The sequence below is a fragment of the Melanotaenia boesemani genome, chromosome 18 (assembly GCF_017639745.1).
Source record: "Melanotaenia boesemani isolate fMelBoe1 chromosome 18, fMelBoe1.pri, whole genome shotgun sequence".
In the NCBI taxonomy this organism is placed as follows: Eukaryota; Metazoa; Chordata; class Actinopteri; order Atheriniformes; family Melanotaeniidae; genus Melanotaenia; species Melanotaenia boesemani.
The window spans coordinates 3,823,404-3,848,718 of record NC_055699.1 but is presented as its reverse complement, the minus strand read 5'-3'; the positions used below and the strand labels follow the sequence as shown (position 1 = coordinate 3,848,718).

Genomic DNA, 25,315 nt, shown 5'->3' with positions numbered 1-25,315 from the left:
TCGCGTAGGAAAGCTACATTAACAGACATGCATGCCCCCCAATTACAGCACAAATCCATCATCATATCACATGTTCTTTTGCACTTACATAAACCCACACACACACACACACACACCAGCAGTAGCTAATTTTAGCCTCCATCAGGTCACAAAGGAATATTCAGCCAAGAGAGAAACAATGTCTATGTAGGATCAGGGGAATCTGTCATCGAGTGGGAAAGATTAAAAACACTTTGCAGATTCAAAAGGGTGTGAGTCTGTTTTTCTCTCTACAAATACCCTTTGTGCTGAATTTTGAACCAGTGTAACCTCTCCATAAAACAAAAACACCCACACAAACACACTCATCTGACTGTGAGCCAGCATCTGTTTAGAGATGGTGATCATAACTCAGAGCAAAATGTCCCCTGCAAGAACTTGTAAGTGTGCAATAAAAAGATGTTGTTTGCATGCTGATGTAGCTCTACATTAATTACACCCAACTATAAACACTCCTATCTCCCTCACACCATCCACTTCTCTTGTTGCATAAAAATAATATCATGACCATCTGCGTGATTCTGAAGTGCTGCAGGTCAGAATAAGGTTAAATGCCTCTCCAAAGGGCACGGCTTATTCTAACAAGCTATGAGTTACTTTTGACACTTGTAAAATCTTTTATAACTTGGCAGAACTTCTTTGGGTTTGATATGCATCTTGCACCAAATCCATAGAGCCATGTTTCTATTATTGTCACCATGGCGATGAGGATACAGATAGGTGTCATAGCAATCGTGCCCTGGAATCCTGGTCACAGACTGTGGCAGCTGTATTTACCGATGAGTTCATCCATGGGGATAGACACTAAAACCCTGCTTGGCTCCCTCTCAGTCCGACTTTTCAGTGCATCTGCTTGCTTGTTGGTTGGGCACATACACTGGCTTATACTTACTCATGGACTAGAGAAAATGGTAGTGGGCAAACATAAAACCAGCATAGAAGGTATCACACACAGGGACAATGGGTCTTTGGTACAGTTCGTGTTTTGGTTCTTACGGGGGGCGGGACAAGGGATTGTGATCATGTGTGAGAAGGGGGCAGTTATTACCCTCCTTATCATTGTGTCACATGGCAGCTGCTGCAGACAGAACTGGATAAAAACACTGATGGAGAGAGCTTGACTGAGGGGGCACACTACTTGATTTTTCCACTCTCTTTCTGACCTTATGCAGCTTGATAGCGACATATTTTCCCGACTTCACTCATTCACTCTTTCTTGTGCTTTCAACTTTTAATATTTCTACATTACCTCCTTCCTCAATTGTGAAAAAGGATATTATTTAAACTTTTTTGTTTTCCTTTTTGGTCTTTTTTAAACTTGGTCACTCTGTCCTTCCTTTTTTCCATCTCCTTCATCTTTTGCATGGATAGCTATTCCCTCCTCTACAGTTCTACCTATAGAACTGGACTCCTCTGTGGCTTCCAGCGCCTGCGCTCTCAGAAGAAGATGTGTGATATTGTCCTTGAGGCTGGCGGGGTTTCTTTCCCGTGTCATCGTGCCTTTTTAGCCAGCTCCAGCGACTATTTCTGGGCCCTATTTGGGGAGACTACTGTAGAGCGATTAGCAAGCTCCATTAGCCTCCCAGCGCTGACACCTGAGGGATTAGAAGCCATTCTGGACTTCCTGTATTCAGGCTGGCTCAGCATCTCACCATCCACACTGCCTGCTGTTCTTGAAGCCGCCAGGTATCTGCAGGTGGAGACTGCTTTGTCAATATGTGAGCGATTTATGACCGATGATTTAAATGCTGAGAACTGCTGCTGCTATGCTAACCTGGCTGAGCGCCATGCCCTCTTAAATGCGTTCGAAAGTGCTAACCGAACCATTGCCATGGAGATGAAGCGTTTGCTACAGAAAAGCAAGGTTGATCTTCTAGGGTTGAATATCCAATCTCTGATGGCAGTTCTTGATGCAGATGAGATACCTGGCATCAAGGAGGTGGAGCTTGTAATGCTGACTCTGGAATGGTTGGATGAGAATGGGCCCCTCCCACTCCTCAAATCAAATCTTCTGTTGAGTCATTTGCGCTTCGGATTGGTCGCCGCTTCTGACCTCATTAACCTCTGTCATGCCCACAGAGCCATGAGCACACCTTTAATTAGAAGTCAGCTGACTCGAGCGATGGAGTACCACAGACTGGGTTCAGCTCAGCCAATCACACAGAGCAGGCAGTCGACTCTCCGAGCATCGCCCAATTGTGCGCTTCTTGTGGGTGGTGGGCCCAGTGCTGAATGGCCAGAACAGGAAGTGTTGGCCTTTGATCCAAGAAGTAGGAAGTTTTCAACAACAAGTTGTGTTCTACCTCGACGATTGAGGAATTCCTGTGTGTGCTCAGTGGGAGGTTTTCTTTTTGTGATTGGGGGAGAAGAAGTAAAACAGGGAGACGAAGATGAGAAGAAGTCTGTCATCATGGCAACATCCAGCCAAGTGTGGAGGTACGATCCTCGATTTGGTTACTGGAAGCAGGTGGAGTTCATGCAGGAGAGGCGGGCAAAGTTCACCTGTTGTGTGGTGGAGGATGTTATTTATGCCATCGGGGGACAACGCTCACATCTCAACTCAGACACACAACAGTCTCTTGCTTCTGTTGAGTTTTATGACATGGCAACAGGCGCGTGGAGGAGAGGAGCAACAATGCCTCGCCCTCTTCATGGCCATGCTTCTGCTGTGCTTAACAACACCATCTATGTATCAGGTGGACTTCCTGGCAGCCAGGGCAACATTCATGGCAGTAACCAAGGTGAAAACCAGGATGAAAATAGGGAAATGAGCAGAGACTTCATGTTCTGGGATCTCAAAAGTAGAGTTTGGGAAAAGAGGGCCTCCATGTCCATTGGCAGGTTCAGTCATCGATTGGCAACTTCCCATGGATACATCTATGCCTTGTTGGGAATGTACGAACCTTTCTGTGACATTGAACGGTATGATCCACTGTCAGACCATTGGACACGCCTTAAACCCCTTGTCACTGGTTCCTCCAACTATGGAATGGTATCCTTGCCTTCTGGGAATCTGCTAGTATTCGGAGGGAGAAGATGGAGTGATGGACAGGAGGTGATTGTGAAGAGTGTGCTGGAGTATGATACAAAGAAAGATAGCTGGAGAGAAATTTGCAAGCTTCCTAGACCTCTTACTGGGATTGAGTGCACATTGTTGCCTCTGCCAGAGTAAAAGTATGAACCATTAATGACAACTATAACCTAATTTAAGTGACCCCAACATAGTATCAAAAATATCAAGACAAACTTTTAAAAAGGAACAAAAACTTGACACTTAATTTTCAGGCTGATCAAAATTTCAGCTTTATGTTACTCAAATATAATGAAGAAAACAATCTTGGCAGCTGAAAGTGCTGCAGTATTTGATGGAAACTGGGCTTTCAGAGATTAAATATTAACCTCCACTTTCAACACCTTTACTTCTCACCTCGAAATATAATTCAAGCTTTCTCAAATCCGGTTTCACTGGCAACCGTACAGTATTTTAAGATATTTTGGAATATATATTTATAAGACTAAATAAAGAAGACAAGGAAATAGCAAACTTAGTATAAAGCTCAATTTCTAAGTTAATTTTAAGGGACCTTTTGGAAGTGTTAAAGTTCATGTCAAGCATGCTCAAAACTTTAAAGAATGTGGTAAAACTTAGAAAATCTATTTGAAGATGGTTTCTTTAAGACAATAATGTAGGCTTCAGACAGATCCAATTTCCCTTTCTCTTCTTTTATTCCTAGCAAGGAGCTATAAAAATAACTTCATACAGTCATCTATTACACGCACAGCTTGCTTACAAAGTACAGCTCACAAGCAGTGGCTGCTATAATCTCAGCAATCTTTCAGAAATTAGCCAATGAGAGGACACTAGATTTTTGGGGTGGAACTTACCGAGATAGTATTACTGTTTTTTACACTGAAGTATCACTATGAAGCTGCATAAAGGGGCAAAGTTAAGCCATAAGAAAATTTTAAACAATAAAAAAACTATAAAAGAAATAAAATAAAGAAATAAAAATAAATGAATAACTTGAAATGGAAACTGTGAAGTAGAAAAATACGGCTTCCGCTAGTGAAGACACATAATAATTAGGAACAAAAGGCTCTTTTTTTCTGAATAAACACGAGCAAACAAACATCAAAACAAACAAAAATGCTGCTCTGTTTTTACCAGATAATGTGCGCTAATCCTATCTCATTCATTGCCATAAAAAATGTTACTATTGGTGTAGCTAAGATTTTTTAAAACACATACTTTTTAGTCTGCAGAGGTTTTATTGAGACAATCCAGTAATGACTAATTAATAATGCAGACACACAGAGCACATTATCTTGTAAAAAAAAATCACAGCAGCTTTTGTTTTACTTTTTAATTATCTTGTTAATTCAAAAAAACATGGCTTTATTTTTTAAGTAAATGCAACACAGTTCCACATAATGGCATCCCATACATTCAACTTTTTTTTTACATTTATTGTTATAACAAAGATAACTATATATATATATATATATATATATATATATATATATATATATACGTTTTTTTTAATATTATTTATATATTATTTATTTATTAATATTTTTTTCTACCAATGGTCAGTTTATTTATTATAATTATTTTTTTTTTTTTACCAATGGTGAGTTTCTTCATTAGCTGTCTTTCCTATTTCATATCTTTATGATAAGCATTAATCTTTACAAATATATTTGTAAGTGGAAGTATTTGAGACGATCACTGTGTGAGCTGAGCTAGATGTGATTGCTAAGCTTGAATATTTTAATTAGCTTAGTACAGCACTTTCTGTATTAAGTTTTTGCATTTAGATTTTTTAAGTGATTAATTTAACGAGCACTGCTATAAAGTTATTTTATGTATAGAGCCATGGTTGCTTATATGCTGTTTTTTCTTTTTATGCTAGGCTAAGCAAACATTTTTCATGCTCTAGCTAAAGTTTTTCTTGTCTGTAAAATTGTCTGCAAAATTTCTTGTTTCCAAGTTTAAATATCATCTTGCTCTATCTCAAAAGTCTGCTCTCACACTCAAAAAGTCCCTTCTTGCTTTCACGTATATCGTTCTTCCATTCAAAACTCTGAATGGCAGAAGTGAAAATGTTCAATTTAAGCTTTTGTTTATTTGTAAAAAAAAAAAAAAAAAAAAAAACATGTAAGAAATTTAACAGAATAATAAAATAATGAAACGGTTATTCCATTTTCTCACACATGATTGAGAAAAATAAAGTCAAGAGTGCAAGTTAGCTAAACAAAAGCAAAACTTTTATTTTATTGGCTGGCTCATTGTTTTTTTTTTTGTTTTTTTTTTTTTTTTTTTTTGCCTCCAAAGCAAAAATATCAATCTAATCACGCTGGTATCTATCGATACCGATACTAGCCCTGGTATCGATAATATCAATATTTGAGAGGAAAAAGCCAGAGCAGAATTTTGTGGGAAAGCAATTTGATATTTGAGCGTGAAAACAAGAAATCTTGCTTTAAAATTAAACAATTATGCTCTTGATTAAAGATAGGGAAATTCTTCAGTTGTTTTCCATGTACCATCCATATAATTTGAGCTGACAACCAGATGGAAAAAGCAGAGAAAAGCATGGGTGTATTATGCATGGTTTGTGGGTAGTAGATAGGTAGCTAGAATGAATTATTCATGAACTTCTGTGTTACATTTTAATGCCTAATTAATACTGTGCTCTGTACTTGCAGATTATTTATTTAGCATATTTTATAATAAAATCATTCTAAATAAATTGCTTCAATATTTTCAGCAGTCAATGAAAATATATTTCAAATTTCTTCAAAAATTTTATGCTTCATACAGTATGGACATTAGAGACAAACAAAAAGTGTCATGTATTGTGTATGCACAATTTTTTCTTTCTTTCGTTTTTTTTTTTTTTTTTTTTTTATCAATTTTACATTCCAGGTGGTCAAATGAGATCCAAAATAATTTATTCACAGTTTAGAGCGTTAGAGAGAGTTTAACACAGAAATGCAAACGTGATTATTGTTGTGTCGGTTCACTTTTGTTTTACTTTTTAATTATCTTGTTAATTACAAAAAACATGGCTTTATTTTTCAAGTAAATGCAACACAGTTCCATATAATGGCATCCCATACATTCAACTTTTTTTTTACATTTATTGTTATAATACAAAGATAACTATATATATATATATATATATATATATATATATATATATATATATATATATATATATATATATGTTTTTTTTATATTATTTATATATTATTTATTTATTAATATTTATTTTCTACCAATGGTCAGTTTATTTATTATAATTATTATTTTTTTTTTTACCAATGGTGAGTTTCTTCATTAGCTGTCTTTCCTATTTCATATCTTTATGATAAGCATTAATCTTTACAAATATATTTGTAGGTGGAATTATTTGAGACGATCACTGTGTGAGCTGAGCTAGATGCTTCATACAGTATGGACATTAGAGACAAACAAAAAGTGTCATGTATTGTGTATGCACAATTTTTTCTTTCTTTCGTTTTTTTTTTTTTTTTTTTTTTTTTTTAGCAATTTTACATTCCAGGTGGTCAAATGAGATCCAAAATAATTTATTCACAGTTTAGAGCGTTAGAAAGAGTTTAACACAGAAATGCAAACGTGATTTTTGTTGTGTCGGTTCACTTAAGTACAAATTTTTACCTAGGGTTAGGCATTATTTTAAGTTATCATTTTTTCAGTTATGAGAAAGTTATTCTGGCTTTTTTTTTAAGTATCTGTGCCATTATTCACACGCTGCTACTTTATGCCATTTTTGTAGCTATAATTATTTCAAATGACTTAATCATTGACAATTAAATAGATGGGTAAAAAGCTCAATAAATAAATTACTTAAATTAATAAAGGAAACAAATTAAGCCAAACTTTTTAAGTTTGACTGCATTTTAAATTATTGAAATAATTAATTAATTTATTGTCCCATTCTACATATAAAATCAGCAATGCTGCTATTATCACCCAGCCAAAGAAATAGCAAGTGTATTGTTGCTCAAAATAGTAACAACAAATATTTTAACCAATAACTTGATACCAGTTGGAGATATGGATCTTGTCAGATCATTTGGCCTTTTCATTAGTGTGTTCCTCTGGATACAGGAAATCATTAAAAGGCTGTAATTCTGACCAACACTAATTGGTAATGTGAATTTGACAACGTCTGCAGCAGAAATGCATCTTATTAGATGGATTTGAGCCACCAAAAACCCTTAGAATGACACTTTAATTCAAATTCCAAATATAACTTTAGATGCAATGTGTATCAGAGGACATCTGAATTCATAAGACAAGGACATGGAAACATTTAAGACATTCATGTGGGTAAAAAAGAAATCTCACTCAACCAAAAAAGGATGTCTTAAGCAACAAACTCAACTTTGGTGGATGTCAATTTAAGTTTAATGGGGAGTGCTTGTACCTTTATATACAGTAGGAGAAACCAAATACATAGCACAACATAGGAGAGCCAGCCCTACAATTCAAGATTTGGTGATCGAACTGCATCTCAAGGATAAAGAACACACGTTTAAAGACAATAATGTACATATTTTGAAGAAGATAGATCGGGGATGGGCAACTCCAGTTCACGTGGGCTACAGTCCAGCAGGTTTTAGGTGTTTTTCTGTTTCAACACACCTGATTCAAATTAATAAGTTATGGAGCAAAACTTGACAACAAGTTGTTGGATCCATGTCATTTCAATCAGATGTGTTGGAGAAAGGAAACATCTAAAATCTGCAGGATAGTGGCCATTGAGGACCAAAGTTGTTCTTCGCTAAGACAGATGGTCTAAGACAGGTGTTAAGTCATTCATGTTATACTGGATAAGTCCATCTAGGAAACAGAAGAGGTGGCGTTTGGTATTACCTTCCCAATACGTACAGTGCAGCTTGTCAATAATTCTCACGTTACTTAAGGCACTTTGGTCAGGCAGGTAAAAAGGGGAAAATGACTTAAACAACCCACAGAATGGTCAGTTGATTCATTGACACTTAGGACCTCAACTACCCTTAATATGTGGACATTCTTTTACACCTATAGGCCGGAGCTCCTCAGCGACTACTTTGAACTGAAGAGGTCTTTTGGATGAGGGGTGAGCCATTTTCAAGAACCAGGAAAAAGAAGTTGAGTTGTCATTTGAGCTCCTGGGCAAAAAACATTCCTGCTTTTAAGGACTGTTTATCGTGGCTGCCTCACATATTTTAAGTTTGCGTCATTTCTGCATGTATTCAGAAATCATGGCTAACCTGTTGCCCAGGCTGGAAAACTGGGTTGGACTTTCTGGAGCGGTCCTTAACTGATTCAGGTCCCATTTAGAAGGCCGGAGTTATTTTGTTACAATCTGCAGCTATGAATCCGAGTGTGTGGCTATGACTTGTGGTGTCCCCCAGGGATCAGTCATTGGGCCTCTTCTGTTAAACTTGTACACTATATGCTCCCTTTGGGTCAAATATTGTAGAACTTTAACTTTATCAGTTATCACATTATGCAGATGATACACAACGTCATGCCCAATAGACTTACTGTGTCAGTGTCTGGAGCAAATAAACATCTGTACGAGGAAGAATTTTCTACAATTAAATGAAGACAAAACTGAGATTTTTCTGTTTGGTAGCGAAGAGAAGAGGGTCATCATTAGTAAACACCTGGAGACTCGGGCTCTTAAAATCACCAACCAAGTTCGTAACCTTGGAGTGTTGATAGACTCAGATCTGACTTTCAGCAGCCACATCAAAGCTTCACTAAGAAGCTTTTTACCAGCTCAGAAACATCAACAGAATTAAAAGTTTAGTCTCCCAGAAAGACCAAGAGAAACTCATCCATGCATTCATCTCCAGTAGACTGGATTACTGTAATGGTCTTTTAACAGGACTTCCTAAAAAGAGCATTAAACATCAGCTCATCCAAAATGCTACTGCTGGAGTTTTAACCAGGACAAATGTAACACATCACATTAGTTTTGAAATCTTAACACTGGTTTCCAGTTTATACTGGTTTCCAGTCAGTCACAGAATAGATTTTAAAACCCTTCTGCTTGTTTACAAATTCCAGAATGGTTTAGGCCCAGAATACATCTGTAATATGTTCAAAGAATATAAACCTAGCAGAGCTCTTAGATCCAAAGACTCCGGTCAACTAGTCCAGACCAGAGTCCAGACTAAACATGGAGAAGCAGCATTTAGCTGTTATGCTGCAAACAAATGGAACAAACTGCCAGTGGAGATTAAACTTTCACCAAATGTAGACATTTTTAAATCCAGGTTAAAAACATTTATTTTCTCATGCGCCTATGTATGAAATCTACACTGTAGCTTTTTAATTTATCTTGCTTTTAATCATTTTAATGTAATTTATTATTTTATTGTGATTCTTGCTATTTATTGCTACCTTTTACCATTTCTTAATATCTGTAATACTTGGAATGTTTTATGTAAAGCATTTTGAATTGTCCTGTACATGAAATGTGCTATACAAATAAACTGCCTTGCCAGCAGCAGGATAGGGAACCCAATTTAAACTCTGAGGGATTGACATCTGTAACAATTATGGAAAATTTTCATGACAAAATATGGTGTACTTGGTTTAGGGACCTTGCTTGTCATGATACTGCTATTGTTTTTTTTTTCTGTCATCTCAAAATTAATCAAATTTTTACCGCCTCTTCTGCCACCTCATTTGTCATCTTGTTTACACCCCAAAATGTCAGCAACTCGGTCTGGTCTGAGTGCTTGAATGTGACCCCTAGAGGGAACCTCCAGCGCAGTCATGACCCCCCAGTCGTGTTCTGTCATGATCTCTTTTTTCATGTCACCATGAAAAACCACAACAATGTCATCCAAATGACCAAAACTTTATTGATACACCCTCATCTTCCAACAGAACACAAAGAATGTTCACATAAATAAATACAGTTTTTTAATTATAATTTCTAGATTTAACACTAAACAATCTTTACTCAACGACAGTCTGCCCCCAAAAATAAATAAATAAATAAAAATAACCCCAATAAAATTAGAGATCTAACACATTTAGTTTGCACTCTATAAGTAGGGATCTACTGTATCTAGAGATTTCAAACACAAAAACAGAAAAGGATTTATTTATTTATTTTCTTTTATCAACAACAAAGACATAATACTACAACCAACCACGGGCAGCAGCATAGAAAGAGCATTTAAACTGAGGGTTTATTAGTGTGTGTATTTGCATGTATGATTGCTTTTATGGTTTTGTGCAGAGTCTGAGTATTATAACTTTTGGCAGCAGCATAAAAACCTTTAAATATTTATTAGACCCCATAATTTCCAATGCAAAATATTAATCTATGTTCTATGTCACATGCAGGAAAGAGAGCAAGATGATCTCTAAGGAAAAATCCACCCTTGGAAACTTTGACACTGTTATATAAGTGATGGTTAAAGAATCATATTCTGATGAAGTGGTTTCCTTATTTCATTATATGATAATAATGCTTCCCTGAAATAAATAAAATGTCTTTTAAAAGTGTCATTGTTAAAATAAGTCTTACTCAACTAATCTATATATTTATTCATGCTTCTTTAATTTATTTAAACATACATATTTTTTTTTTTAGTAAAATGGTGTTCAGTAATAACAAAGAGACCATTTTCTGGGGAATATGCAGAGGGAATATGCAGAGGATGATGCTCCTAGATACATAGAAAGCCGAAGGAAGGTAGGGGACATTGCAGAGGCAAAGGGTGCTCCAACAGTCTTAAAGGCAGAGAAACCAATTAGATATTTAGACAACTTTAAATTGACATCTGTACAAATTTAAATTTTTGGAAAAAAATATTTAATAGATTATTACTTCATTAGGAGTTTTTCTTTCAAAATGCATTATTTATTAACAAATGGAGTTAATTATTTTGAATAAAAAACCAAAATCTAATTACATAAATATACCTGCAAGTTTTACAAAGCTTATTGAAGTTACAGCCAAATAAGTAGTTTAGACATGAGGTTTTATAGTGTTGCAATGCACTACATGGGTCATTAAATAAACCAAAATTAAGCGTAACAAGGTAAAACATGTATGACATAAAGACCAAAAATTAATCAACAAGTTTTAAGGTCAGCTCCAGAAAACCTTCTTTGCACCATACAGGTCCATCTCTGCCAAGATTACTCATCAGTACAGTCAGTTTTAGAATGCTAGGGTGTCTGAAAACCTTCTGTGGCAATGAATCGACAAATAAAATCTGAATTAGGATCTGTATTTCCTTTTGCATTAGACAAAGATACATTCACTAAAATTTGGTATCTTTTTGCAACACCCTCTAGTGCGTGGATGCCACATCTACAATTTATTTATATGGAAAACAATTGCATATTTTTTAAATTTATCATCACAAATGTGTGAAATTAAAAGTTTAAAGTGGATCCAGTGCATTGTTTTTCCTTTATCACCACAAATTCTTTAGCAAACAGACTCGACCCTTGATAAACGCCAATAATTTCTTACTCAAATATTACTTTTAAAATAGAACAATGCAATTATGCACTAGTTTCCTATACTTTATTTAAATATAAAAATAAATATACTTTGATATATTGTAAGCTTTGTAGCATTTATAGGATTTATATTTGTAATACAATCATCAGAGCAAAAGTGTTTGTTTTCCCAAATCTCAGATACTTGTAGTCAGTGTTGCCCCTTAAGCTGTTTTATCATGGATGTGTAAACACTATTCATTATTGAAGCCTGCATACATTATACACTATACTGATTATTAGTAGTATCCTATAAATTCTATGCAGTATTGTTGTGATTATGCAACAGCAAACGTGCTGGTGAAAATACACCCAGACCAAGCCAGCTTTCGGAGGCTCAAGGAAAGACATGAAACACAAATACTGTATTTATAACAGACATTTTACGTTATTACTGAGATGGAGTAAATCAATTTAAACTGACTGCAGTGGACTCAGCTGTCAAAGTTATGCTTTTAAACTATGGAATAAAAAATCTCAGGGTTTGGCAGAAGCAGTCTGCAGCTGGGTTTGCAGGTTATGACAGATGGACAGCAACTTCAGCAGCAGTCTTTCTTAGAAATGTTGGTAATGGTTGTGAAATAAAAAAAAATAAACCTTAGTTTTAAAGACAAAAGCGCCTCATAGAGTCCAATGGGTATTTTTACTTTCTTCTTCTCCTTGTTCTGTTTGTTTTTTGTATATACTGCAGAACAAAACGGAGATGAAAAAATAAAGTTTAATTCCTTAAATGTCTGCACAGTCTTGGCACATAAAACCTAATTCTGATTCTAACTCAGTGTTTGGTTTAGTTTAGTGGCCAAAGCTGCTTTGTTAAATATCAGGAAATTATACAGTTTGGTTTTGAACAAGCCTAAGACCACCCATGTTTCTGATTAGGTGTCAGTCTTTTTTGGTTTACACAGTGACTAGATGTTATGCAAATGGAATTTGAAGAGTATGAAATGCCAACATTTTGTTCCGGTGGTGGTGGTTCATTCCCTCTTTCCAAAACATCTGGGAATTGGTGCCCACACTTTATTTACATAAATAATCAGCTTCTGAATTACAATCTTATATAGTCCTACTATACAAGTATCATCTTGAAAGTTCCTTTCTAGAGCAGAACGTGGGAAGAAAAATTAAATGAATACAACTGGTATGCCCATCCCTCTCTGCTGTGCTTCAGCTCTGCTTCTAGAGGAGGCTGTCCTTAAATTGGTAACCATGGCAACTGCTTAAGTGGCAGTGATTGTCTGGATCTTACTGGTTGTTTGCAGTCAGGCACAGTGGATTCTTGCAAATAACATTGAAATGAAAGGAGCAACCATAAATGGGCAGTTTTTTTTTTTCTTTTACTCGTGGCAAATATTGATCTCAGGACATAGAAACAATTTCAGCAAATGTGTCAAAAATATTTCTATACAAGCTATTAATGTCTGCCATAACCATGACTCTTCAAATACTTTCACTTAAACTGAAACGTGTCTTGCATTCTCTATCTTAAACCTAAAACATAAAGATAATGAAATACCAGAGTTCCTAAATATAAGATGCACCCTGGCTACATGTCAAAAACTATCAGTTTGGGGTGGATTTTTCCCTTAAATGCCTCCTATTTCAAGAGGATGTTGCATGCTTCAGGTCCAGCCCAGCGCAGTGTGTAATTACCAAATTGGCACAAACAAAAGCCTCTAAATCTAGATAGATAGTGGAAGTGAGACCAGTAGGTTTTAAAAAAGATGTTTGCTCACAGTCATCTGCTGTAACACTCACTGTACAATAAATATCAATATCATCAAGTATAAGGCGTTATAGAATACAATGCATGTCACTTGCTGGCTATTAGACTGTCTATGTGCACTCCATATAAACATGGCACGACAAGCAAGATGAATAAAAAATACACTCTGTGATCCCACTCCGTGGAAATGATGAACATCATCCACAGGAAGCGATGACAGCTTCTTTGTATGGCGTTTTGTTTGTCAGGGACAGCACAAAAGCTAATACGTAATACTCAAAAATCACATCATCTGGCCATGAGTCATTTGGTGAGGCACAAACCAATCAGCCGGGGGTCCTCAGAAAGCTGTCATCTTGCACTTGTTACATCAAGGCTGCTGAAAGAGCGCCCTACTCTCCTCTGTTGACGCGGTCCGTCATCATCTGATCCCTTGGTACAAAAACCTCTGATTGCAACTCAGACGCATGAAAACATCAGCAGCAGTTTGTTCATCTCTATCCAGAATCAAGCAATCTAAGTTTATGTGTGTGTTTTACGCGTCAGACGTGCGTCTCAATGTAGGAGTGTGTGTGAGACAGGGACGGTGTGAGGGGCGGCCCGGGGTCTGATTCGGCGGTTGAATTTGGCTCCTGAGTGAACAGCTCCTGATAGGCTCTCTTCCACTCCTGGAACTCTGCCGACGACAGCTGGGGATTGGCCAGCAGCCTGTCAATCAGTGCTAGTTCGCCCTCCCTGTCCTATGAGGATGCAGAAACAAAGGAGGGGCGGGTCACTTTTTAAATATTTGTTACCACTGCGTTTTTAAAATGCAGACACTCAAAGCAAGACACACATGTAAGGGGACATTAAGCTTTTACCTAAATTTTTCTAGTATATCCTCTGAAGGTTAATTCACATATATTTGTAACTTTAGTGCACTTATTCCATTATTTTCTGATAATATTAATCTAAATAGTGAACTTTTGGAGTATTTTGCACTGCTAGAAAAATAATTAATATAAAAAGAAGAAACATTAATACATAAATAGAAATTATTAATATAAACAGAAAGTTGATCATGTAAAATGAAAAAAAGAAAAAAATCATAAAAAGATCTATTTAAGAAGGTTCCTGCACTTACAGACATAGTATTTTATGTGTTGTTTTACCAGTTTTGTCAAGAGCCATTTTTGCATTTCAGGCCTGTGAAACAATAAAAAAAGAAATCAAACTTTAATAATTTTGTGATACTGCCATCCGTTTTGTCAGAACTCTAAAGATGCTCTGGTATTGAGGATACCTCCACAAAACCAGACTGGGTTGTCTTTATGTTTAAAAAGTCTAAATAATAATTAGTAATTTGAACACAATAATGTAATGCTACCAAGGTGAAAGTAATAAATGATGTATGCATAAACATAAACATAAACTTGTTAGATTCCAATGTAATTTGTTGCACTTGTTGCAATGACAATAAAGTTTTATTCTAAAGTTTTATTCATCGTATTGGGATAAGATGATCCAAACTAGCCAAACTGTGTGGTCATGTGTCTTTAAGATAGAAAATCTTGCAACATCACAAGATCTTCAACTAACTAAGAGGGCAGCAATATACCGCACAGTCTGAAACAGAAAGAGAAAATCTGTTGTCATCTGAATAATGAAAGTTAAATTAAATGCACAAAGTGCATACGAACAGGTGATAACCTCTTTATGTTATGTTGGCTGGCTAACGCTGAACAAAAAGTCAACTGAAAAAAATATGGAAGGTATTTCTGTGCGATTTACTTTCATTTAGAATTAAGCAGTTTTGTTGAATGAACTCTGCAACAGTTAAAATTTTTTTTAAAAAATTTTGTGTTCGGCTCTATGCTTCACTCCTCCAGTATCTCATGCGACCTCTCTCCTCGGGTCCTTACACTCATGAGCCAATCGGATTTGAGCATGTTCTGCTAAATGGACTTATTCAAATTTAACTGTCTACTACAATCAGCTTCTAAAAAAAAAACCTGAGGTGAGAAAAAGGCAATGTAGTTAGTTTGTTCTTGTTCATGTTAGACCTGTAAGGCCTTGATCGGGATGTTTACTCCATTACTGCCATTAAATTGCCTCCATCCAAACTTTTGTGTGTTATTTGTTGAAAGCCTGAAAATGCAGGAATGAACTGAAATGAAATGAAGATGAAACGTGAAAAATCTGCTTGCTTTCAACTAAAATAGACACACTTTCCCACTTCTAATGGTTTAGGGTTGTAAAAACATAGAAGCATCATAGCAGTGAAAGAGTATTGCTAAAAAAGAATAAATTAGTTACTGACATTTAGCATCCGCTTGCATCCAAAACAGACTCACAATAAAAATTACAGTAATTTTAGGACAAAATGTACAAAAAAAAAAAAAAGAATGTAAATTCAGAATTCACTGATTAAGGACTTTAGGATGGTGATCCACTTGTGTTTTAAGTATTATATGGTTCAACTGGTAAACTCTGCTTCTGCTTCTGTTTCTCATCTAGATGTTCTCCAGTTGATACAAAAGAACAGACAGAAAATATGCCTCTTTGTTGTTTCCACAGCAACCACAGCAGATATGTTGATACTGCCTGATCAAAAAGCCTGCATAGAAAGCAGTGTAGCTATTGTAGCATCTACAGGGATTATTTTAGCGTGTCTTGTAGGATATTTTCACCCAAACTCTTCCCAAATCTTTGTATACTCCTTTAAGAGATGCTGGACAGGGACCAAACATGAAAGCTTGTCCACCTAAATAACCAAAGCCACACATCCATCCTTGAAAAAAAAAAAACAAAACAGAAAAACAACTAAATAAATAAAGTTTACACAACAAGCAACAAAACCCCTGTGCCTTCACCAGCCAACCCTGCCACGTACACAGAGGAAGCAACGAAGATAAGAGCAACAGTACTGCTCAGACAGCATGGAGCCACAGGCGGCTGCTGGACGAATGAAGACACAAACCAAACCGAGGACACACTGTGAGACGTGACAGTGACAAAACCAACAGGACAGACGTTTTGCATCATGTGTGGGTTTGTGTGCACTGGGTTAAGAAATTACAATAAATATACATTATTAAGCTTGGAGCAATTTAGAGACGCTTTCTCAGGGATGCCATTATATTGTAAGAAGCATTTATGTGTGAATGTGATATTTTGAACCAATGGGTTAATAACAAAACTAATTTAAAGATAAGGGCAGTTCCTTAGTGGAGTTTAGATAACAGAAGCCATTAACTTGAGCAAAAGAAAAAAAAGTAATAACAAGGGAATCACTCTTAAAAAGCAGCATATGCTGTCAGTGAAGTGGGCTCTTGTTAGCTTCACTGTTCAGTGGGTTTAAAAAAAAAAAACACAGATTAGCTTAATGGTTGCAGAGGATCTTGTCAAGTAAGATAACATATGTGGGGCTGCACATAGTGCCTATTAACACAAAAAGGATAGAAGATGAGATAAATTAAGTTCAGTAAAACTGACCTTTCACGAAGCCCAACTAACAACATTTCCTGCAGATAACAGTCTTTTCTTTGCTTGGCCGCAACTTCTCATTCTAGGCTCCATTTTAGACAACAAATATTCATTTTGGTGACTGACAGCTAACATTAACTGAAAGAGATGATTAAAAATATTCCCACTTAATGGTTGGTTAGGTGCACTGTATCAGTCTTGTACCTGTCCCTCTAAGACCCCCCCCCCATTTGGAAGCTCTGCAGAAAGATAGCACTCAGTGCGTCTGAGCTATGTTGTCTATAGTTTGTGGGTGTACTGTTCCTAATTCAGCTGAGACTTTTAAAGAAACCTGCGATGAACTCTCAAATAGATTTTATCTAATAAGGACATCTGACAACGAAACATAACAGACCCCCTTTAAAAGGCTTATTTCTTTCTGTGAAAAGGAAAATACTGTTTGTTAAGTTCCCATCTCCAAAATTCTATTTTCTTATATTGTTACTGTTACAGTGCTGCAAGATGAAGGCAGTAAAATCTTAGAGGTCCAAATTAGATATCTGCACATTGTATGTAACAACTCTAACAGTATATCAGAGAATTATTCTTAAATGGACTTCCTCTCTGCACTGGCAGACAGTTATTATTGCTTCTAAACCATTTATTTAGACTGGCATAGAAGCTATTTGTATTTTCTATGTCCTGTGGTTGTTTTAAAGGTTTGTCTGGCTTGACTGGCAAGAAAAGCAGCCATGGACATAACTTGATTTACATCAGTGATTTATTTTTTAAACACAGGAAAGAGGTTATTGTTCATTTTATTACTGGTTTTATTTATCTTTTTGTTCCAACAGCATGTTAGCGCCACTTACTGCTTTGAAGCTGCATTTTTTTCTTTGTCAAAAACATAATATGTCTAGAATGTACTCAAGTTGAAACAGTCATATTGGAATTAGAGTATGAGCTGTACTGTCTGCTAAATTAATCTGCATAGTAAGTAATGAAACATGAACTGGCCTTAACAGTCCCCACATATAAATCTGTGAACAGTGACTCTCACTGCAGCTCAATGCACATCTGACTGACAGGCCTGATTAAGTTCCAGCTGCTCAACCTAGACATTTGTTTCATGAAAAGATCAAAAACTTACATATTCACAGCTTTTGGACAGTTGGGCATGTTTTGTGTCTCTATATAAACGTCCTGCACATGTCCTTGTGTGAACCAACCTTCAATGTGGAGGTCAGTATGCGGAGACGGTGCAGGTGCTCATTAAGCTGAGGGTCCGCAGCCCGTCGGAGGAACGACTGCCTGAACTCTGTCTGGCCTTTGGCCTCTGATCCCCGCCCCAAAGGACAGACTCCGCCCTGCTCACATGCACGAAACAGGTCGCCAAGGGACGCACCTTCACTTCCACCTTTAATACAGTCGGAGGAAAACACAGAGACGCACGTTTAATGGTGATTTCAACTCTATTCACGAGATTTGAAACTTGGAGGACTATGAGGTGACTGGGCTTGCTAATAGCTCAGATCCACCACTGGAGGACAGTAGTAGATTAACACTTCTACCACACAGTGTAACAGCTTGTATTAGTCACAGAGAGATTACTAATAATGATAAAAATCATCTCTTCCCTGTCAGCCTCAGGGACATTATTTCCACCATGGCAGTTTTATAACCTCCTCCGCATCAGCATCTAGTGTTCTGTTCTCAAACAGATCGTACATCACCTGATACATACACAAATAAATCAGCCTCTTTTACTGGTTTAGTCTGACATTTTTCTTCTTGCACCTCACCTTAGCAACGAGCACACCAACCATGGTCTCATTAGCCTCATTAGAACAGTGTATGAATGCAGTGTGTGTTAATGGATACTGATGATGGTTAAATGAACATGTGTCTGCCTGAGAGGGATTTTATATCTGGCACATCGAGTGACGTCAATGTCTTCACCTTAAAAAATCCTTCTTTTTTGTCTCTAGTGGCTGTCAGTGTAAGACACACTTCCTTTCTCTGCTCCATCTGTAGTTGGACAATAGAGTACAAGCCTAAATTTGGCTAAATTTTTCAATTAAATGTTTATAACATGCTTTGTCAAAATTCCACAGAAAATGGGACTCTTCCTACTTTACAAAGATATATCTGTTATATAGCCCCTATTGTATTATTCACATCTCTTTATCACTGCATTTAATGTCAATCCCGAAAGAAAACCAAATTCAGACCACTGCACACTAAAATATAAGAAATGTTTTTAAATGACAATTTGCTTCCAAATACTTTCATGTCCCTCATTTGCAGTTCAACACAAGACATTTAGTGCTGATCACTGTTTTAGCACAATGATCTGCGCTGAAGGTAATTAAAACACTGGAGAACACAACAGTTGCCTTGTTAAATGATGGATTTTAGTAAATAGTGAGAAATGCTAGGCTGCTTTGTTGGTCCATGTCCCCATTTTAATTAAGTTTTTAGAGATTACCATTAAGAACTGTTGTTCACATGGGCTGCTTTTCAACTAAGTTAAAAAACTTTATTTTAATATTGATATAGCCATTGATGCTGCATTCAATGGCATATGGATTATAACATAATTCTCCAAATTTCATCTGGAGAAAAAAATACAAAGAATGACTTTTAGAAGTCAGATTTCCTTCATATGCCTGCATAAGCACCAAAAGGCAGTTCTGAGTATCCACTCTTTTTTAAGGGTACCTCTGGATGGTGCTTGATGGCGCTTCTGCTGAGACTCAATTGTTTCTTTTTCTTTTTTTTCAGTACTTACTTGCATGATTGCTAAGAAGAGCCCCCTAAAATGAAGTCAGACTTATGTGCTCATCAGAGACTGTCCTTTATGAACCCCATGTTCAAGCACAAGGGTGTCAATTTACAGTATACAATTAGCACCAGGACACCCTAGGTGGCAGTTCAGTAATCGACATTATAGTCGTGTCATTGCCACATGTCTTAGACACTTTTGTTAAGGAAAGTGGAAAGTGATTTCCACCTGGTTAATGAGTTGGCAGCGTTTGTTGGGGGAGGATGCCTGGTAGGCCCTAAAGTGTAGTGACTGTCTGGTAGGGCTGGGCAATATATCGAGATTTTCAAATATATCGAGGCTTTATCAAACGCAATATAGAAGGATGTAATATCGTTTATATCGAGATAGCTTGTTTTGAGTTAAAAGCATCTTTTCTTTTGCATTTTGCACAGCTATATTTTTTGTTATGGTCATTGAAAACTATTTTTAATTTATTTTGCTTTAGGAGCATTTAATTTAGTTAAAGGTATTTTAATTTAATTCAGCTGTTTTAATGCACATGTGCTGATGATCCTTAATAAAAGTATATTTAAATGTAACTGTAAATTAGAACTGTCTCTTTGGTTACTTGACAAAAAAAGTATTTTGAGATATATATCGTATATCATGATTCAGGTAAAAAAATATCGAGATATAAGATTTTGTTTATATCGCCCTGCCCTACTGACTGGCAGAGGACCCTGTCAGAAAAGACTTGAACTCCTTGTTCATGAAGTAGTCAGAGCTATGGGGTAGCAAATCCTCTGATAAGGGTCATTCAGTCCCTGTAAGACCGGTGTCAGAGCTTGATTGCCAGCAGTAGGTAAGATCCATGTTCGGTGAGGGTTGGATTTTGCCAGGGCTGCCCTTTAGACACAGATTCTGTTCATAACTTTTATGGGCAGCATTTCTAGCTGCAGCTACGGCTGGGTCTCTACATTATGCAGACCACATTCTGAAACTCTCACTGAAGTGATTCTCCCAACCTCGCAGTAGAAAATAAATGGGTGTATGTATGGATGGATGGATGGATGGATGGATGGATAGATGGACGGACGGACGGACGGCTGGATGGATGGATTTTAGAAGATAGTAGGATACATAGATAGACCATACATGCATTTATATTGTGGAATGCTTAGGAAAGTAGGTAGATGTTCAGACATAGGCACCAAAAATTAAAATCAAAACTTTATTTATAAAGCCCTTTTCATACCAAAGGCAATACAAAGTGCTTTACAAAAAAAAAAGTTAAGCACAATTCAACTCATGCATTTTAAAACAAAGCATGGTTGGATAAATGGATAAATTGAAGGACCATGAATGAACCGCAGCTGTAACTCAGGAGGAAGAGCAGTCATCTGCCGTCCCCTGACTACAGGCTGAAGTGTCCCTGGGCAAGACACTGAACCCCACGCTGCCTCCCTATCTATCAGGGTCTATTGGGGTATGAATGTGAGTGATACTAGAAAGCACTTAGTATGCATCAATGGAAGTGCTGTATGAGTGTGTGTGTGTGAATGGGTGAATATAACATGTAGTGTAAAAGACCACTTTGGGTGGTCAACATGACTAGAAAAGTGCTATATAAGTACAGCCCATTTACCATACACGGATGCATTCGTGGACAGATGAAGTAGGCTGGTGGATTAAAGATGGGTAAATTGGTGCAACGATTGATGGATGGGTAAATGAATGTACTGATTATGGATCAATATGCAGATGAATTCTTGATGTGTCGAGTATAGACGGATGACTGAATGGATGAACAGATTTATATATGAATAAATAAATTAATCTATTGTTGACAGGTCTAAAGCCAAACACTGTCTAATTAAAAAAGAAATACATAAATTATGAGCATTTGTTTTTGTTTAACTGGGATTGAATGAAGAAACAAGACCCGCAGATAAAAACCTAAATAAATAGAAAAATTTGAAAAAAATAAAAGTTCCAAGATGCTGGATTAACAAACTACCTGCCAAAATAAACAACATGTATCCTCAAACTCCCTTAACTGCCTTTTGTGTAGCTTTTGCAGTCATTTAACAGGGCTTGAGATGTTAAATTCATCCATCAGTCTTTGCTATCCTAAGAACATAACACTAACAATTTAAAAATGCACATACACACACATATGCACAAACAACATACATGTACTCCCCATCCCATTTTGCTCAAACATAAATTCAAATCTGAGTTTCTGTCTCTTTAACTGAATACAAATATAACAATAGAAATAAAAATAAACATTTGGCTTAATGCTGCAGTGAGGAAACAATGTCTTGGGGATCTGTTTACACCAGAAGCCATCTGACTCTTTACCACAGAGGCCAAAGGAACTGCCCAGATTGGGCCGGGCCGGGTTTCACACCACAACCATTGGGTTGCAGTACAGGGTCCCCAGCTACCTATACAAGGGCGATCACTATGGGAGTGACCCTACAAACTGAGCAGGCATAGCTCCCGGAGGGCAAGAACCCCATGAGGAGAACAATGCAGTTAAAAGAGTTAAAGTTAAAAAGTACAGACAAAGACCAAATAAACCTAAAAACAATAGAAACAAATAGGAGCAACAGGTATAAAAGTATATATAAAGGAGGTAGTATTTAAAATAAATAAATAATGAAATAATGAAATAATAAGTAAAAATTAACTCTATAAAATAAAAATAAATAAAATAGACTGAAACAAAAACTAAAAATTTTGTTATAAGCCAAGCTAAAAAGGAAGGTCGGGAGCCTCTTTTTAAAAACAATAGCTGCGTTTACATGAAGCACTCTTAATCCGATCAAACATCCAACTAGAATACAAATGTGTCACGTAAACACCTCAGTTTGTCCCACTGGCCTTGATCAGAAAGCCTTTTCAATGAGATCGGGAGGGGGTGGTTTAAACCTTTTCACCATCATATCAGCAGAAATAATTAACCATGTATACACTCATTCTCATTGTTTCTGTGGTGGATGTTGTTTCTGCGCATGCATGAGCCACATGGGTTTATCTGACTACTGCTATGAGGTTGATGGAACGAAGCTCTGCCATACGGTTTAGTCCTGACTTAGGAACAATTTAAAGGCCAGTACCACAGGACCTCAGTGTTAGTGAAATACAATAGAAGGCCCCACACCATTAAACATTTATAAACTTCTAAAAGAACATTAAAAGTAATCCTAAAATACAGGAAGCCAATGCAGTGATTTAAAAACTGGTGTAATGTGTTCCTGTCTTCTGATTTTTGCCAGTACACGTGCAGCTGAGTTCTGAAGTAGTTGTAGGTCAGAAATCATCTTTTTGGGAAGACCAGAGAGCCGGGCAGTGCAAACATCTATTTTGCATTTAACTCAACTTTTCTTCTTATCATTTGATGAGTTTTTAAACATTTGCAGCATGCAAACCCTAAGGTGTTTAGAAGAGGTTATGCATTTTTAAATCAAATAAGATTTCACACTCATTTCAAGTGCTGCAAGTACACCTGGCCTGAAATCAGTGGTTTAAAAAGTGAGCAAGTAATGCAGTTTTAAAGTCCAATATTGATTTGGTTGTTTACTTTCTCTATAATGCATGCAGTATGAGATAAAGCTTTCACACCTAAAAACTTTTCTCAGCACTGTATATGTACAGTATACATGTAAATGCCGACTGCATGTGGAATCATCAGCTCTGAGCCCTCTGGTTTTATGTATTTCTAATCGAATGTGTTGACCTGTTGAAACCCACCGTTGTGTGTTTGCTGCTCTTCTTTTGCAGGCGGTACAAGGAGTGTGTGTAGGTTGCTGTCTCGTGGCAATGTGAAGCTGCGGGGTTTCCCTCCTTGGGTTGCCATAGGAATCAGCCTCTGCATCGCCATGGGCAACGGGGCGTTCCTCTGTGGAGGAAGAGTGTAAACGGCTCCAGCCATCATCGAGCCACCACCTGGGCCTGGCTCAGCAAAGACAGCATCCTCTGTGAGACAAAATACAGAGAAAATAACTATTGACTTGAGTTGTCAATACAGTAAGACTCATTTCAGTACAGGAACACGCTCGACAGCACAGCATGTTTCCTAACATGTTTGAGCGAGAACGTAAGGTCATTATTGTTAAACCAATATCAATATGTTAGTTGTTCAAGAAGAACAGAAGATCAGTGAAGGAACAAGATGACATATTTTCTAAAAAGTGATCTTGCAACTTTCATTTGCAAATTTCACTTAGATGTCAGAGTCAATCTAAATGAGGGTAAACCAAAATAATCCTATTTTTATTTCAATCTTATCTCTACATCTTTTGTAGTCCATTGAATCAGCACTTGAACACAAACAACACAAATGAACTTAGAAAAAAACATAGCTCTTGTCTTTAAACTCATACACCTCAGTGGTTATATGCAATTTATTAAGAAATACATATTATTAATATAACGGACTTTTGCAAACATTCAGATTATTTCAATGCATGCAAACAGATATGAACTTAAATGTTCAGAGCCTGCTGCACTATCTACTATTTTATCTACTAGTAAACTAAATTGAATGAATGAATGAATGAATGAATGAATGCATGAATGAATGAATTTATTGTCATTGCACAACAATTAAAATCATTGGTAGTGAAATTCTTAAATCCCAGGCTCGTCTAACAATGCTAAAAAGAATATAAACCACAATAAAAATAGTCAAACACAAAAAGCAAGAATATTATAAATAAGTTATACAATAAAATATATAATAAGCAATAAGAAAATGCTATTATTTAAAGGTGGCAGTGACAGTATTTAGAAGTCTTATGGCCTGCAGTATGAAGCTGTCCCTGAGCCTGGTGGGACGGGCTTGAATGCTGCAACTCGATTGGACGGACCACTGCTGAATGGCCTGCGTCACTGGTCCATGACACTTCAATTTCTGTCTATAGGAAGGCAGCAGCAGAACTGAGACGTGATCAGATTTCCCAAAAGGAGAGTTGGGAGGGCCTTATACGTGTTTGCGTAAGGGGTGTAAACATGATCGAGTGTGTTCACGCGTGGAACAGCTGATGTGTTGGTGGTATCTCGGCAGAACTTTCCTCAAGTTGGTGCTGTTAAAATCCCCGGCCACAATAAATGCAGCCTCCTGCCATGAAGTCTCTGCCCTGTCGATAACTTCAAACAGTTCTTCCATGGCCTCGTTGGTTTCAGCGTGAGGAGGAACATACACTACTGTATGACAACCAATGTGAACTCACGTGGAAGATAATAAAGCCGGCATCTGATCATGAGGTGCTCCAGGTCCGGAGTACATCCCGTAGAAATAATTTCCACATCTGAGCACCACTTGTTGTTCACCATAAAACAGACACCACCTCCCTTGCTCTTTCCTGAATGTATAGTCCAGTCCAGCTGATAAACGGAGAGTCCCTCAGGAACAATGGCATAGTCCGGGATCGAGGGGTCGAGCCAAGTTTCCGTTAAAGCAAAAACGTTACAGATGTTAATCTCCCGTTGAAACGCCATCCTGCTCCGAAGTTCATTCAGCTTGTTGTCCAATGACTGAACATTTGCCAGAAGAATACTCTGTAGAGGAGGCCGATTCCCCCGTTTCCTCACCAGTACCAGGACTCCAGCTCGTGACCCTCTTTTCCTCAGCCACCTCCGCCGCTCAGGTACAACTGGTAGGCGCTGCCATGAAGATTCCCTTTTGTAGGCAGGCGGCGGTGGTGGTGGCGATAAAAAGCTTTTTTCCACCACTGACCTGATGCATAGTAATTTACCTCTATCATATTGTATGATAGGG

General features: G+C 37.1%; 2 protein-coding genes across 5 annotated transcripts in view; one reads left to right on the top strand and one right to left on the bottom strand.

Annotated features, from left to right (window-relative positions):
- cnksr2a (connector enhancer of kinase suppressor of Ras 2a) overlaps window positions 1-25,315 on the bottom strand; it is a 92,531-nt gene that overhangs the window by 7,781 nt on the left and 59,435 nt on the right. The window contains exons 22-24 of one of the 4 annotated variants that reach the window (XM_041967560.1): window positions 23,287-23,511; window positions 17,990-18,177; window positions 13,652-14,056 (exon numbers count right to left, since the gene is read on the bottom strand). In XM_041967560.1, coding sequence (XP_041823494.1) covers window positions 13,859-14,056; window positions 17,990-18,177; window positions 23,287-23,511 — 611 coding nt within the window. In that variant the 3' untranslated portion in view covers window positions 13,652-13,858. Of the gene's footprint in view, window positions 1-13,651; window positions 14,057-17,989; window positions 18,178-23,286; window positions 23,512-25,315 lie in introns of those variants that run through there. The other 3 variants (XM_041967561.1, XM_041967564.1, XM_041967563.1) reach the window with 3 other exon arrangements.
- Window positions 1,335-4,476, top strand: LOC121628516 (kelch-like protein 34). Its single transcript, XM_041967565.1, has one exon. The coding sequence runs from the start codon at window positions 1,403-1,405 to the stop codon at window positions 3,209-3,211; it is 1,809 nt and encodes a 602-aa protein (XP_041823499.1). The 5' UTR covers window positions 1,335-1,402; the 3' UTR covers window positions 3,212-4,476.

Bases quoted from the DNA above. Each gene is read 5' to 3' on its own strand.
- LOC121628516 (XM_041967565.1), top strand. From the start codon at position 1,403: ATGGATAGCTATTCCCTCCTCTACAGTTCTACCTATAGAACTGGACTC.